This window comes from Capsicum annuum, chromosome 1 (assembly GCF_002878395.1).
Source record: "Capsicum annuum cultivar UCD-10X-F1 chromosome 1, UCD10Xv1.1, whole genome shotgun sequence".
NCBI lineage: Eukaryota > Viridiplantae > Streptophyta > Magnoliopsida > Solanales > Solanaceae > Capsicum > Capsicum annuum.
In genome coordinates this window covers 27,647,791-27,664,077 of record NC_061111.1, presented here as the reverse complement: position 1 = coordinate 27,664,077, position 16,287 = coordinate 27,647,791, and the positions used below count along the sequence as shown (strand labels likewise).

The 16,287-nt window shown below is 33.2% G+C and overlaps 3 protein-coding genes across 3 annotated transcripts; all 3 read right to left on the bottom strand.

Annotated features, from left to right (window-relative positions):
• Window positions 1-1,034: 1,034 nt before the first annotated feature.
• On the bottom strand, window positions 1,035-2,074 carry LOC107870353 (NDR1/HIN1-like protein 12). The gene has a single exon (XM_016716855.2). The coding sequence runs from the start codon at window positions 1,838-1,840 to the stop codon at window positions 1,244-1,246; it is 597 nt and encodes a 198-aa protein (XP_016572341.1). The 5' UTR covers window positions 1,841-2,074; the 3' UTR covers window positions 1,035-1,243.
• A 2,730-nt stretch (window positions 2,075-4,804) lies between these two features.
• LOC107870780 (uncharacterized mitochondrial protein AtMg00810-like) lies at window positions 4,805-7,855 on the bottom strand. The gene is made up of 4 exons (XM_047410296.1): window positions 7,694-7,855; window positions 5,517-5,534; window positions 5,167-5,364; window positions 4,805-5,041 (listed from the first exon to the last, which is right to left on the bottom strand). The coding sequence occupies exons 1-4, from the start codon at window positions 7,853-7,855 to the stop codon at window positions 4,805-4,807; spliced, it is 615 nt and encodes a 204-aa protein (XP_047266252.1).
• A 3,661-nt stretch (window positions 7,856-11,516) lies between these two features.
• Window positions 11,517-13,374, bottom strand: LOC107870838 (alcohol acyl transferase 1 allele GSb-like). The gene is made up of 2 exons (XM_047395675.1): window positions 12,909-13,374; window positions 11,517-12,375 (listed from the first exon to the last, which is right to left on the bottom strand). Exons 1-2 carry the CDS (start codon window positions 13,182-13,184, stop codon window positions 12,373-12,375), a joined length of 279 nt encoding a protein of 92 aa, XP_047251631.1. The 5' UTR covers window positions 13,185-13,374; the 3' UTR covers window positions 11,517-12,372.
• Window positions 13,375-16,287: the final 2,913 nt, after the last annotated feature.

Sequence of the window (16,287 nt, the reverse complement as noted above, 5' to 3'; positions counted from 1 at the left end):
CAATCTCACTTTTGATTTTTGAATTTGTTTTCAAATATTTGATATTTTACAAAATAAGAAGCCATTTTGTTATTGTTTCTTTTTCTCTAATTCATCTAAATATATGCTGCTGCTTCAATTAGTGGGATTTTAATTAAATGCAGTAACATTGAAGGCAGGGAGCAAGGACAACTTAAACAAACACCTTGTAGTAAGATTTAGGCTATTAAATATCTTAATCGAGTAGTGGATAACAATTTTAAAAAATATAAATAATATGAATTACAAAGGAGAATGTCAATCCTCTCTCCCGAAGAAAGACGTAATTTAGCGGCTTCGACATAATTTAATTGCAATTTGAAAAATATATTAATGGTTGTCATGAATGGGGCAGAAATAAAGCAAACCACAAGTAGAAAGAAAACAAGAACACACAGATTTATGTGGAAATATTTACGGGAAAAACCACCCAAAGGCAGAGGAATTTCACTATGAAAGAAGAGGAGTACAATGTAAAGTGATGTAATTTCTGAATAATCCGATAACTGCCCGCTAAATCGTACTTAAATAATATGTGCGTACAAATAGGTGTAGGCCCAAAAATATATGGACTCCGGGATCATCCCTATGCTACCACCACAGACCTCATTGAAAATCAGAAACATGGGTCGCACCGCGAAACTTTCAAGGTCGGATCAACAAAATTCGGGTCACAACTCGTATATGAAGTTAAGTTCAAAAAAGTTTTTGAAAGTTAAAGTTGTGTCTGGACACGAAATTAAAATTAGGGTTTTGTAAGCGGAAATTTTTAAAAACTCAGAACCTATTTTTGAAATTTAAATTTGAAACTAAAATAATGAGTCAATCTAATAAACAAACACTAGTTAAAACAAATTTTACATATCCAAAATAGTATTCAGGGTCAAAGGGCTAAAAGGAGTTAGACAGTAGAGCATATCGTATAATTTTCTCAAGGCTGAATATTGATGATTACTTCTTTCAAGAATCTAATTACATCCAGAAAAAGGGACATCTTGGTAGTACCAAAAAAAAGATAAGCAAAACAAGAAGGTAAGTAGCATTGAGCAATCTGGTGCATTAAATTTCTGCTATATGCATGAGCTTCGAGGAAAATTTCTGCTATATGCGTGAGCTTCGAGGAAAGGCCAAACAAGTAGCACCCTTATCTTGCCATAATACTCTATAATCATGCAATCAAAGTGAATAACTATTAAACAAAATACCTAAGTTGAACTCCAACATCTCATTTGGACTTTGTGCTGCATCTTGGGTAAATTGTAGTTCCATTCAAAGGAAACTTAAGTTGACAATTTAAGTGCAACCAGAACTTAACAGAACCAAGTATCCCTACTCTCCATCTAGTTCTTGTATTCCCTCTTATATCAAAAACAACTTGTCCTCTCCTCAAATAGAGTTCAGCAACTTCTCCTTCTTCAGGTTTCAATGGTATCGGCGACGATTCGACTGGATAATACAAGTCAATTGACCTATTTGAAGGGACATCAAAAGGAGCAGCATTCAAATATGCTATTTTAACACCATGGAAACTAAGTGTGTAACTTGTTGCGTAGAAACTTGCGTGGGCTTTTGAATTGTCATTTTCAGCTTTGATAACAATTGAGACTCTGACTACTAGGACACTAGCCATGTCATAGGAGAATTTGTCTAAATGGGCACTTACTACACTCATTTGTGGGACTTTTGGTCTAATGACCATGTAGCCAATGAATACGACCATACCCGTGATGATCACGGCTATGGTCAAGAGTGTGCAGATTATGGCTGCACACCAAATTAAGGGGTTGGTGCGCCGTTCTGGTCCTAAAACTGGCTTTGGCATTTGTATGAGTAGTAACTTGAACTCGTTGAGCAACGATCCTTCCACTCAGCACAGTTAGATCACTGCGACCAATTTTTGTCCTTGCTTGTAGGTTTCAACTTTCACCCAGCACCGTCAGATCACTAAGGCCAACTTCGTCTTTGCTTGCAGGTTCTACTCAGCACTGTCAGATCAATAAGGTCGACTTATTGTTCCGTCAACTTTCACTCAACACCGTCAGATCACTAAGGTCAACTTTCGTCTCTGCTTGATGGGTAGGTGTCAACTTCTTCTTGAGACTGATAGCTTACTATGACTGGCTTTTGTCTGTGCTTGACTAGTAGGTGGTGGTTGGGAGTGGTGATAGGTTGCCACAGAGTGACATCATGTGGAGGAGGACAAAGGTTTTTTCCTAGTCTAGACTAGATGTGTGAAGGGTATTTAGAAGGTGTTAGAGGGAGGAGGTGTGGTGGGTTCATGTTTTGAGGTACTTGGCTTTAATTGTTGGGTAAGGTTTAAGTATCTTCTTTTCCTAGAGATAAAGCTATTTCTCAACTAAACTTCTGCTTCATGTCTTACACTATTTAAGAATCAAAATGCTCTTTTTCTTCTTAAATAAAGCGAAAATACCAAACTTAACAAGCCCTTTGCTAGTTTTATGCAGCAATACCAACTTTTTCCTACTTTTTGCTCTTAATAATATCTTGACAATGATGTACACATAGGTATCAAATGGACAGGTTTTGTTTTGTTTTGTTTTTCCTTGAAAAACAAAAAGGGGATGAGAAAGACATTACAATATAGAAAATCGAACTCTAGCCAACAAGATGGAAGTTTGGGTTGGATCTATATTTGGATAGGTTAAAAAGGGTTGGCAGAAATGAGTTGAACTAAAATTCTTTTCAAATTTTAATTGCTTTGTTTGTTCATTTATGATTTCTTTTAGTACTTGATAAACTATTTTTTTATTGTGGCTTTATATAACATATCAAATATAAATGCGTCTTTTGAAAATATTTTGATAAAATTTCTCATAAGCAATTTGAGTTCATATCTACTGGATTTTGATGGGCTAAAAGCTGAGCCAATAAATGAATGAGTCAAAAAAACGCTGAAACTTGGACAGATAATAATTTCATGAGCAAATTTTACCACCTTCTAGGTTTCTTTAGATATGTAATTAGGGTGTGAGGGATCTTAAATAAAGCCAAAGTACATTCAATGACAACTAAGTAAGGGGTTAAAATGACTCTCAATGAATTGAAATCTTTCAATAGCTTTCAATAAGCTTTCACTAGCTTTCAATAATTTTATTAAGCACTGAGGGGCTTTAAATAGCCAACATAAAACAAAAATATGCATAATTTGAAATTCAAAATAACCTAAAAGATCTCAACAGCTAAACAAACTAACAAACATTTAAAATTCAAATTCATCTTAAAACTAGTAAACTTATTTTCCTAAAAACTAATGCAGTAACTAAAAGTAATTTTTAATACTCCTCCTTTTGCTTTAGTTACTGGGATTTGAAAAACTGTTCCTTCTTAATTTTTACTTTGGCAGTGGGTGCTAAATTTCATTTTTTTGAACTTGCACTTTTTCTTTTTGATATTGATCTTTTTTTTTTTTTAATTCTTTGATGGAAAAACACCATCAACAATCTTGCCTTGTTTGAAAGTATTTTCGTAGACTTTGCAAAATGTTGTAAGGATTTTTCATCCATCAAAACATCAAATAAAGGGTAGGTTTCAAAATATGATTTCTTCACAGACCAAATTTGATACTTTTTGTCGGTGAAAATTTTTAGGACATTCAAAGAGAGACTGCTGTTTGACATCTTTTTGATTGAAAATAGCCTTATGCTTTGAAATAGGCACGGGTTGAAAATGGTAGCCCTAACGGGTTAAAATAAATAGTCTTGATAGGTTAAAAAGGAAGCCCTTACAGGTTAAAAGGTAGCCCTTATGGGTTAAAAAATAGTATGGTAGCGCTTTGGAAGAACTCACAGACCTCATCAGATCAATGAGGCTCTGATACCACTGTTGTTGTTTTTTTTTTTTTAAAAAAAGACGGGGCTGCAAAAAAGGGTTAAAATGATTTTCAATAAGCTTTCACAAGCTTTCAATAATTTTATTAAGTATTGAGGGGCTTTAAATAGCCAACATAAAATAAAAATCTGCATAATTTAAAATTCAAAATAACCTAGAATATCTCAACAACTAAACAAACTAACAAATGTTTAAAATTCAAATTCATCATAAAACTAGTAAACTTATTTTCCTAAAAATTAGTGCAGTAACTAAAAATAATTTTCAACACTACATTACAGAGAGTACACTGTAAAAATTGAACATATTAGTGGTCAACCACTTATTATAGTGCTCCATTTTCATTTATGTAATATTATTTCTTATTAATTTGTTGTAAAAAGTATGACATATTATAATATAGTTTATTTTTGAAAATAATTAATTTAGACTTCTATTTTAATCTTAATGAGAATTTTTGATAGTTATACAAATGTTGTGAAATTTTATGATAAATGTTAAGTTACAAATTATAGGACTAAAAGGTTTTTGGCTCTACATCGATTCACAAGCATACGCGATGAATATATTGTACAACGAGATATTAATCTTCTACGTGAACACAACTACTAGATGGTAAATACAATAGAGTCCTAAAAGGCTTCTAATTAGTTGAAGAAACTATCAACGTATTGGACAATAGATTAGGTTCAATACCCTCCTTGAAAACTGAAGGTGGGTCCTTCACATTCAGTGTGTCTCGTAAGAAGTGAAATCGTGTTGTAGATATCAGTTTTGTGAGGCCGTCAGCTATCTGATCCTTAGAGGCGAGAAACTGGATGAGAAGGTCGTGTCTTGCAACTTTATCCCACACAAAATGGAAATCTATCTCAACATGCTTTGTGCGAGAGTGAAAAATAGGATTAATCGACATGTATGCTGCACCGATATTATCACATCAAAGGATAGGAGCACGGGATAGTTGAAGACCAAGATCGAACATTAGTGACTGAGACCATGTTAATTTTGCAGCAGCATCTGTTAAAGCTTTGTACTCAGACTCTGTAGATGATCGTGCCACCATTCGTTGTTTACGGGAGGACCATGAGATCAGATCTGGACCAAAGTAGATTGCATAGCCACCAGTAGATTTATGATTATCTATGTTGTCAGCCCAATCAAAGTCAGTGAATGCCTACAAGTGAAGATTAGAAGCTTTTGAAAGGAAAAATGACATATTCTTGCTGTGCTGAGATAACAGAGAATGCGTTTTACAGCAGCCTATTAATTTACAGATAGATTGTGCATAAATTGACACACTTTGTTCACCACAAATGATATATCTGGTCTCGTGAGAGTGATATACTGAAGATCACCAACCACCTGCCTGTAAAGACTTGGGTCATCGAAAATTGGACTGCCATTCTTATGGAACTTGACATTGGTGGCCATGGAAGTACTGAGAGGTTTACACTGAAGCATCCCAGCTTTAATGAGTATACCATGGATATATTGAGACTAAGAGAACCAAAGGCCAATCCCAAGTGAGACACTTGAACATTAAGAAAATATTGCAATAAGCCGACATCTCTAATGGAGAACACACTCTCTAATGGAGAACACACGGACAAGCTCTTGAGTAAAGAAAACAAGAAATGAAGTATTGTTACCTGTGAGTACAATATCATCTACATAGACCAATAAGTAGAAAGCAACATTGGAATGCGAGTAAATAAATAAATAAATATCAATTTTAGAGGAAGTGAAGCCAACAGTAAGGAGAAATTGGTGAAACTTCTTATACCATGCTCGTGGAGCCTGTTTAAGATCATAAAGAGATTTATGAAGCTTACATACATGAATAGGAAACTGAGGGTGAACAAATCCTTAAGGTTGAGCCATGCCAACATACTTTTGGATCTCACCATGTAGAAAGACATTTTGAATGTTCAGTTGACGTAGCGGCCAGCCATATGTTATAACCAAAGACAAAATAATGCGGATAGTAGTGGGTTTTACAGCCTGATAAAATTCCTTTGCAACTAAGCGAGCTTTGTAGCGCTCAATGGCTCCAATAGAGTTCCGTTTGATATGAAAAGTCTATTTGCACCTTAGAACATTCATGGAGGGATGAAATGGAACCAATGACCAAGTTTGATTTTTAAATAGGACTGTCATCTCAGTCAACATAGCACTGCGCCTATCTAAAAAATTTTGTGGCATCAGTAAAGTTTGTAGGCTCAGTGGATGGAGGGGAAAATAGGATAGCAACAGATTTGAATGCAAGGTGAGCGGTTGGTTTATGTTTAGATGCTGGATGTAGTTGCATTGCATGAGTTCTTTGGAATGGGTTAGTGGAACTTGGCATGAGTTTGGAAATAGGCTATTGGGATGTGATAGATGAAGGTGGAGGGGGTTTACTAGTCGTTGGAGACATGGAAGAGTCAACTACAAGTGTAGGTAGAACTGTGCAATCTAAAGGAATAGGGAGAGTAGGAACTGTACAAGGAGATAGACTCAACTAAGAGAGATATTCAGTAGAGTGTGAACTAGTTAATATTGGAGAGTTGTTGGGATTCATGGGTGGTGAAGAAACTGTAGACCGAAAAGATTGTGAATTGGACAAAATGATAGGTGAAGATGCCCAAGATTGTGTACAGACCGAAGGTGGGGGACCAAGAATAGACTTGCTGGCAAACAGAAATGTAGTTTCATTAAACTGAACATGTTTGGCTATATAGAGACGACTAGTGCATGTGTCAAGTCATCTATAACCATGGTGCGTTGGACTATACCATAAAAATACATAGGGCTAACTTTGAAAATTAATTTTATGATGATTGTAGGGACAAAGATATGAAAAACAGAGACATCCAAACACTTTAAGAAAGTGATAATGTGGTGATGTGTGAAACTCAACCTCGAAAGGTGATTTCTAATCATTAGTTGAGGTAGAAGACGATTAATCACGTAAACAGCAGTGTCAAAGGCAAAATGCCAATATCTCAAAGGAGTGGAACTGTGTGCCATGAGGCTCAATCCAGTTTTGACAATGTGTCTATGTTTGCATTCAACCTTTCCTTATTGCTCATAAGTATAGGGGTAGGAAAAATGGTGAACAATGCTTAATTTTGCACAAAGAGGTGATAAAGAATGAAATTCACCTCCCCTGTCAGTTTGAATTAACTTAATTTGTGTTAAATTATCTTTTAACAAGAACTTGAAATTGATTAAAAATTGAGAAGACGTCAGATTTTCTAAAAAGTGGATAACACTATGTATAGCTAGAAAAATCATCAACAAAAACAAGTAGATAACGATGGCTATGAGAAGATAGAAAATGAGCATGACCCCAAACATCAGCAAAATTAAGTTGCAACAGAGAAGTACTTTTATTAGTGCAAATTGGAAGAGACAACTTAGGTGACTTGCTAAGTTGACAAGAAGTACATAAATTATTTAATCTATAACTAGAACTAGAAAGCTAATGTGTGGGTAAAACTTGACTGAGGACTTTTTGATACAGATGTTGCAGACAGGGATGCTAGCAGGTAGAAGAAGCTTTGGTAGCCGAAAGTGCTGAAGGAGAACTGGAGGATTGTGACTTAATAGAGATGGAGTAGAGGCCATCATTACTCCGACCGAAAAAAAAGAGTCTTGAAGTCCCGATCCTTGAAAAGAAAATAATTAGGATAAAATTCAAAGAAAGTATTATGATCACGAGTAAATCGTTGAACAGAAAAAAGGTATTTAGTAATAGATAGAACATGAAGTATGTTATTTAAAGAATGTTTTTGATTAGAAAAATTTGAGAAAGCAGCACTACCAGTGTTTTGGATTGGCAAACCTTGTCCATTACCAACATGAAGTTGATTCGATCCTTTATATTCCTTAACATGTGTGAGCCGGAGAGATCTGGTGCAATATGATGGGTGGCACCTGAGTCCGAAAACCAATTTTGAGTCAATGGAATCGGTGCACGATGAGTGAAATGAGCAGATGGGTTCATAATGTGATTGTAGCGTTGAAAGCAAGTGGAAGCTTGGTGATTAGTTCCATTGCAGATTTGTCATCTTGTACGTCCATCACCATCGCAATTCCAAGGTTGAGGAGTATTAGAATAATTATTTCCGTAGGCATTACGCGGGTATTGATGACGACCACCTCGTCCCCCTCTGCCCTATACGCTCTGCTGCGACCTTTGTAAGTGTTATTAGAATTCATAATGTGTCCAGTGTTCTGCCTATCACCATTATTAAAGGCGCGTTGAGCAATGTTGGCTGCCGGTGGATTTGACGAGTCACGTGGAATGAGGGAGAGAGAAGTCATGGAGGACCCATTAATAAACCCATGATTTAACAATAGGCTAAGGAGTTCAAAATGTGAAACGGGTTCGGGTCTGGCAGACAAAGTGGTGACAATATCTTTGAAATCTGCTCTCAACCCTTTAGACATATAAATATTAAAATCTGAGGTTTTAGAAGGAGAAGATAGGGCAACTGCTAGAGTATCCCAAATATCCTTGGAAGGTTTCAATCCAATTACTATAGGAATCGTTTCTTCAAAGAGGGAAGATATTAGCAGACTTATGATGATTTAACCCTATTGGATCCAAGTAGCAAATTCTGGGTTGGATGTAGTAGTATCCAAACCTTCAATAGAAAGAACAACAGGTGAACATTGCTTTGATCTGTCAATGAAGCCTTGGAGGTTTTGGCCTCACAAGAAAGGCAATAATTGCGTCTTCCAGAATATGTAACTTTTGGAAGTGAGCTTAACTGAAATAAAGTGATGAGCATTGTTTAGGGAATTGGAGGAGGAGGAAGACATGGCAGGAAGGATGAAGTAGGAGAGGAGACCGAACTGGCGTCGGATACCATATTAAGTTACAGATTATAGGACCAAAAGGTTTTTGGGTCTACATTGATTCATACGCATACACGATGAATATATAGTACAACGAGACATTAGTCTTCTACGTGAACACAACTACTAGATGGTAAATACAGTAGAGTCCTAAAGGGCTTCTAATTACTTGAAGAAGCTGTCAACGTCTTGGAGAATAGATCAGGTTCAATAATAAAAATGTTCAAAAGTCTAATGCCCACACAAATATTAAAATCAATTCAACACGTTGATAGTCAGGCATCATTCACATTTTTGACACTAGTTCTTAAAGTTTTGTGAGTAGTGTGACATCATTGTAAGTAGACGGACAATTACTATTGCAGGAAACCAGAGAGTAATAAAAACCTTTTTTTGTACGGATTCATAGTAATTACAAAGAAGAACTAATGAACCTTTTAGGGGTCGTTTGCTACAAAGTAATTATCCTGGGGTTATAGTCTTTCGTCTCCAGTCTGATATGGTGGTAGAGAATTTGAAGTGCTAACTCGCAATTAAATTGTGTCAAAAATATAGAAGTTGTTTCCACTATCAGTGATTTATTTATCATTAATTGGTTAAAGATTTAGAGATAATAGGAATTGCATGCAAATCATGTTTTCTTGTGACAGATAAACCAAATTTCTCAGTCATATCCAAGTCTTGATGGATGGCTCATCCCAATTGGTAACTCTCAATGAAAATGGTAAAGAAGAAGTGCTAATGGAAGCTCAAGAGTTGCTAACCAAATGACATGCCTGGGCCTGCACTAAATGGAATGTACTCGAAATTATTCCCAATAAAAACCATCGAACTATCAAGATATCTCTCCGGTTTAGAGCACTCTGTCTCCTCCCAATATTTCGGATCTCTTCCAATTGCCCAATCATAGCCATTGATCTCACTTCTTTCCCTGCTTATTCTTGGAAATAAGAAAGTGAGTGGAGGGTGTAACCTTAGTGTCTAATAACTGATTTTAAGTACTTTAATTTATCAAAGTTTGTTTCATCCACAGAGCTTTTGTCAGTGAACACCTCTCTGACTTCTTCTTAGGCTTTCTCTAAGACACTTGGGTTATTGAGCAACTCTGTCATTGCCCAAACAATGACTGTTGCTGATATTTCACAACCAGCACCGAACATGTCCTGACAATACATACAAAAGTAAGAAATTGCTCAATCTATAATAAATTTAACTTTTATATACTGACAATGTAAAATAATTTTAACACCATGAAGATCATCTACAAGTAATTGACCACAATTAGTGAAAGTAGTACCGCTTCTATACTAATTTATGTGATAGTGTTTGATTGGACACATAATTTAAAAAAGAAAGAAACACTTTTGAAACTTATAGTTTAGAATAAGCAACACGTATGTGTAACTATAAATCATCCCATAAAGGATGAAAATGACATTTTAAAGCTAAATTGCTACAAAGTACAGAAAACAACCCTATTTTTTTAAAGAAAAAGATGTCACATAAAGTGAATGGCCGGAGTACGTAATTGGGAAATAAGGTAGACAACCTGCTTTAACACTAGTAGTATGATTCTTTTAACTTATCAGGATAACTGCTTTCATATTGTCTTGAGTTATTTGATTTTCTTCCCTCTGAAATCTTAAAAGGACATCCAATAAATTCTGATCATTTGAGGTGCCAACGCCATTGCTTGTTGCTACTATATATGTTTTAAGTATAAAATCCTCCAGTATTCTATCTGCTTTTATATGCAAATTTCGAAGTTTCCCCTGTATTCCACGTATTCCATGAAGCAACTTAAACGAAGAAAAAAACACTCAGCTACATTATATCCTGCTGCCAATTTTCCACCTTCTTGTATAAGTGAAATGAACAATTCTTCATCTTAATTATTCTTTACCGAACGCTGCTCCAGCGACTAGACTATACAGTGTCACATGCAACATTTTGTCAAATCAACAGGGGATTCTATTCCAGCTCGTATGTTTAATCATTTCATAAGGTCCGAAAACTCTTCTTTTCGAAGTGATTAAAAGGAGTGAACATGTTTTAGCGCTTAGAATGTTCACGATGCAAGTCTTCTTCATCTTCCCCCAATGCTCACCATACTGTGCAAAACCAGTGTTCGTGTAATTGTTACACCAAAATCTTCATTACAAGAAATGGCGGCCTTGATGAAAAGAATTATGTCCTCATTTTTCATCACTTGTTTTATTGTTACTGCTAGAAAGAGCACCTTTCAAAAATAGCTATAATATATGCGAAAATAGGCTTCCCTAAGTACAATTTTGAAATTTACAATTTGTAGCTACCTTTCTAGCTGGCTAGCCGGTGTATGTACTGTATTTGAGCACGTAATGTTGATATGAATTACAAATACAGTTACTACTTACCAGGCTCCACACAGTGACTGTATCTTTTAGAAAAAAGAAAATGTCCATAAATCACGGTTCGGTTACATAACAAGGGAAACTCAGTTGACCCTACTAAGGGCCTATTTTTCTATAAAATACAAATTTTCCAACACTTAAAAAAAGGACAACTTGGTGCACTAATGCTCCCACTATGTGTAGGGTCCAAGGAAGGGCCCAACCATAAGGGAATATTGTATGTAGTCTTACTAAGCTGTTTTTAAGGCTTGAATCCGTGACATTCTAGTCATATGACAATAACTTTATCCGTTACTTCAGTTAATTTTGTTCCAACATAAGCAAAATGAATTATTTCATAATATTGTTCCAACATAAGCAAAATGAATTATTTCATAATAACTATATCCAAATTAATAGAAATTGATGATTGATCAATTGGAAAGAACACACAAATTTATTTGCCAATCCAAATTCCACCTTAAAGTTTTGGTACTTCCTTGACATTTGAAGTCAATTTATCTATAGCATCTTGGAATCTTTCAATTGCTCTTGGAGGTAAGCTTATTGTTGTCAAAATTCCCCTTTTCCCTTTGTTATTTTTACAAGCCACATAGAAACTAAAGAAAGAATCAGCCTTAACAGCCCCTCCATATTTTGGTTCTCCCCATCCAAAATCAACCTTATCAAATCCTACATGAACTGTGTTTGAAATACTAAAATTCCAAGATTGTGTTATACCAGGTCTCCCCTTAATAACCATAAGATCTACCATATATCTAAAATACTCTTCATTTACTTGATCGTTGGCTTTCTTGATTAATTCAAGAGCATACGTCAACGGATATGTACTTAAAATTCCTGATTTCGACAACTGCTGCTGGACAAGCATATGCATTACCATAATATCCATGTGGTATTTTCAAATGTCGAAACCTCCCACGGACTGTAACAAAATATGTCATACGCACAATCTCTTCAGGATTTTGATTGAGTGAAATTGTTCAGTATTTCCACAAAAAAGAGGTTAGTAACTCAAATCTTCCATTTGAACGATGAATTGTTGAAACTTGTCTGCGAATAGCTTCTATCTCCTCTTGACCAAAGAAGAACGAGCGTTGAATTAACTCTTTTTCCATCACTAACCATGCATTTGTTGACTCAGCTTTCTCTTCAAACTCTCTATTCTTGCATGTAATGCGTGGTGGTGTCCTTGCATTTAGGATTTCCCATTGCCAAACGGGCATGATAAAAGGAACAGTGGAAGCTTTGCATGTCACGAAATCACTTACTGCATTTAGAAATAAAACTAAGCCAAAGGCATCAACCATGATGTGATTAACTCTTACAGCTACTGCAAATCTACCACAGGTAGTAAAACGAGTTATCTGTTCAAATATCATATATTATATTACCACAGGCATTTGTTTTATGAATTGACAAAAAAGAAGCGTTAAGTTAATACGGCAAACAGAAATAAAATTAAAAAGCAAATGTACTAGTATAGTTTACCCAAAATAATAGTATTTCCTCTATTTCAGTTTAAATCGGACAAATTTTCGTCTTCTCTATTTCAAAAAGAACGATAGACTTTCAAATTTAGAAATAATTAACCTTGATACTTCCTATTTTATCCTCAATATGAAAAGATTTTATAACCGAACAAATATTATGACGTGTTTAAACCGGAGGTATCAAAAGTTTAGTCATATGGAGTAAATGTTACGAAATATTTAAAACAATAAATTCCATAAGTCTTTTTTTCCTACCTCGTAAGTCGTATCTAATAGTAATAATACCACTGCAAAGTATATGATAATGTACCTGAATCAACATAAGAGGACAATGAATGATCCTATCAGAACCTGGTACATTGTACAAAAGATCCTCCAAGTATGGACGTGGAGGTTTTATTGATTCTCCTAGCATCTCAAGTTCCACGTCTGCATAGGCTTCTGTACAGAATATCCCTTCACCATTACAATTCACCATAAGCTTTCCATTAGGCCCTTCAATTAGCCTACCAGCTAATGGATAGTAAAACACTAGTGTTTTGGATAATGCATCTTTAATCACCTTAGCAGGATCTATCCCTTCCATCGAAGGGTTGCATTCGTAAGAAAATAAATTTGATATGTGAAAACGTAGACCATCTCGATCGTCTATGTTTGAGAGATGCTTTATTTCTCGAGGAGTAGCAATTGCTGGAACGATTAACTCAGACTCACATCGTGTTGAGAGTGATGAAGGAGAAGGGAGTAATTGTTACATTGAGTAAGGTAGAAAAAGAAAAAAGAAAATGATTGTATTGGACAATTTAGTATCCATGCGACTATCAAGTAGCTATTTATTGTTTACAAGTCAACTCTATTAGTAATTCTTTGGTGAGTTTTGTCTTATTACTCGTCCCAAATTGAGATGATACATTAATTAACAAAAATAATTAATAACATGACTAATTTACCATAGTATTCCAATTAAATGATGTTTATATGTTTATATCTTGATTAATGAAAAAAGATAAGTAAAATGAGAAATCAAATTAAAAAATTTTGGACGGAGGAAATATATTTTAGGACTAATGATGTTAGCATCAGCCTAACTAATTAAGTGCATTTTAGTGCGCTAAGTTTCAGTCGTAAGGCCTACGTAGGACTGACAATTTCAGCCTATATTTGTGAAAAAAGTTCATTTAATCTATATTTATTGAATTGGATTACTCATATTTTAAATGGGTAAATATGAACTTCAACTCATTTTAAAAGCTCACACAAATATGAACAAAATGGATAAAATATAGGTACCCATTTAAATACAGAGATCACCCACCTATGCTTAAAATTTCAGTTTTTTTTTCTTTTCTAGTTTCTTTTCTTCCTTTTTTTTTTTGTTTTTTAATCCTTTAATTTACTTTTTTGCTTTTTCATTTTTTTCATTTTTTACTCGTTTCTTATAATTTCTTTTTTGCTTTCTCATTTTTTCATTTTTTTCATTTTTTACTCGTTTCTTATAATTTCTTTTTTTCTTTCTCATTTTTTCATCTATTTTTTTTCTTTGTATTATTTTTGTTTTTCCCTTTCTCATTCTTATTTCATCATTCATATTCACTTGAGACCTACTTGGATTAATTAATTTAAACTTCTAATTATTTCATTTAGCCCATATAATTTATAACATCTCTTATCAATTAAATATAATCCATAGTCTCATTCATTTATTATTATTTTTTCTTTTCTAATTTCTTTTTTGTTTTTTCTTTCTTTTTCCTTTAATTTACAATTTCTTTCTTTCCTTTTTCCTTTAATTTAATTTTTTTTCTTTTTCATTTTTTTGTTTTTTCACTTATTTTTTACTCGTTTATTACACTTTTTTCTTTCTTCTATTTCATCATTTTTTTTCTTTTTCAATTTTATTTCTTTTTTCTTCGCATTTTTTTTGTATTTCCATTTTCCCATTTTTCATTCTTGGTTCGTCATTTTTCTTCATTTTTTATATTTTTTTCCTCATTTTTTTTTCATTGCATTTTATATTTTTTAATTTTTTTTAACTTTAAATTTATTTGTATCGTACTACATAATTCAAATAATTTTATTATTTGTATTTGAATAGCTTAGTTATCAATATGTATAATTTATCATTAGTATTTATATACAATCGAGACTAAAATATATAAATATACAATGTATCATTCAATGCAAATGTGTCATTAGTATTTTTATATCAATTTGCGACTACTAAAGATATTTAGTTTGATGAATGTAATCTCAAGATCTTTCAGGATACTATCTTTGTATCTGTCCATTAGGTGGAGTCCACTTGAGTGTACTTACACAAATTATAAATGATGGGCGAATATAAATCAATATGCACTTAGAGTATTTTCGTTATCACAAAAAACAAAAAAATAAAACCAAAAATAAAAAAAATAAAAAAAAGAGAAAAAAGAAGAAAGAGAGGTAAAAGTTAGAGATAGAAGAGAGAAAAAAACGTAAAGAAAGAATAGAAAAAAAAATACAAAAAAATTAAAGAGAAAAAATAATGAAAAAGGAGAAAAGGATAAAGAAAAAAATGATGGTAAATACAAATATACTGAGTGGTTATGATATTTCAGTCATCATCCATAATTTGTACTCGACTTAATCATGTTCTTCAAAAATAATAAAAGTATAAAACATAAAATACAACGAAAAAAGAAAAAAAAATGAGAAAGAAGTAAAAACAAAATAAAAAATAGAAAAAAAGGAGACTAAAAAGGAAAAGAAAAAAAAAAGAGAAGCAATGGGTAGAGATAGAAGAGAGAGAAAAAAAAGAAATGAAAAAAAATAAAAAAATGAAAAAATGAAAAAATAAAACTAGAGGCTGCATATAGAAGAGAGAGAAAAAAACTAGAAAAAAACAAACTGAAAAAAAATTGATATGATATAGAAGTTTATGTTTTTCACTTTAGTAGTTAAAGTGGGTTGAACCATTTTTACCCAATCCATATTTGATCAAATCCATATTTACCCATATTTATATGGGCATATTGTAATCCAAATCATTTTTGCTCGATCCATATTTAACCCGCCCAAATTCAATCCAATCCGTTCGTTTGCCACCCCTAGGCCTACGATATTCTCTTACACCAATCTGGTAAAACTGTAAATTAATCATAGGTAACTGATTTAATGATGTAAAACTGCAGGTCAATTAACTATGATGAAATTCAAAAAGTCTTAAAGGTCGTTTGGTTGGAAAATAAGTTATGTTGGGATTAGTTTTACTGGTATTAGTTGCAATGAGATTAGTTATCTTAGTATTACTTTTTAGTAGTTGTTTGGTTTGTGGTACTAAAAATAATATGCATTACATTCTTTTTAAGAATTGATAGTTTATTTACAAAAATACCCTTCACAATATTTAACTTAATTATTTTCCTTCATATTAAATCCTACAAAAGAAATTAAAAAGTTACTAATTTTTTTAAAAAATTATTAGTTTCTTTTTCCTAAAATACATGTTAAGAAATTTATATTGATATTTTTTAAATGTGTATGAAACTTTAATATTTCATGTTAAATTACTTATTTTGTTCTAAATTCTATAAAATATTGATTATCTCATTTTTTGTCAAAAAAATTCATCATCAAAAAATGTGAAAAAGAATTACTCACATTTTTCATTATTTAGTATCATTAATATTTGGAGAGTCAAATTGTATTTT

Coding starts and splice junctions, on each gene's coding strand:
- LOC107870353 (XM_016716855.2), bottom strand. CDS start 1,840: ATGCCAAAGCCAGTTTTAGGACCAGAACGGCGCACCAACCCCTTAATT.
- LOC107870780 (XM_047410296.1), bottom strand. CDS start 7,855: ATGAACCCATCTGCTCATTTCACTCATCGTGCACCGATTCCATTGACT. Junction 5,042..5,166: donor TATCATTTGTGGTGAACAAA/GTGTGTCAATTT, acceptor CTTCACTTGTAG/GCATTCACTGACTTTGATTG.
- LOC107870838 (XM_047395675.1), bottom strand. CDS start 13,184: ATGGAAGGGATAGATCCTGCTAAGGTGATTAAAGATGCATTATCCAAA.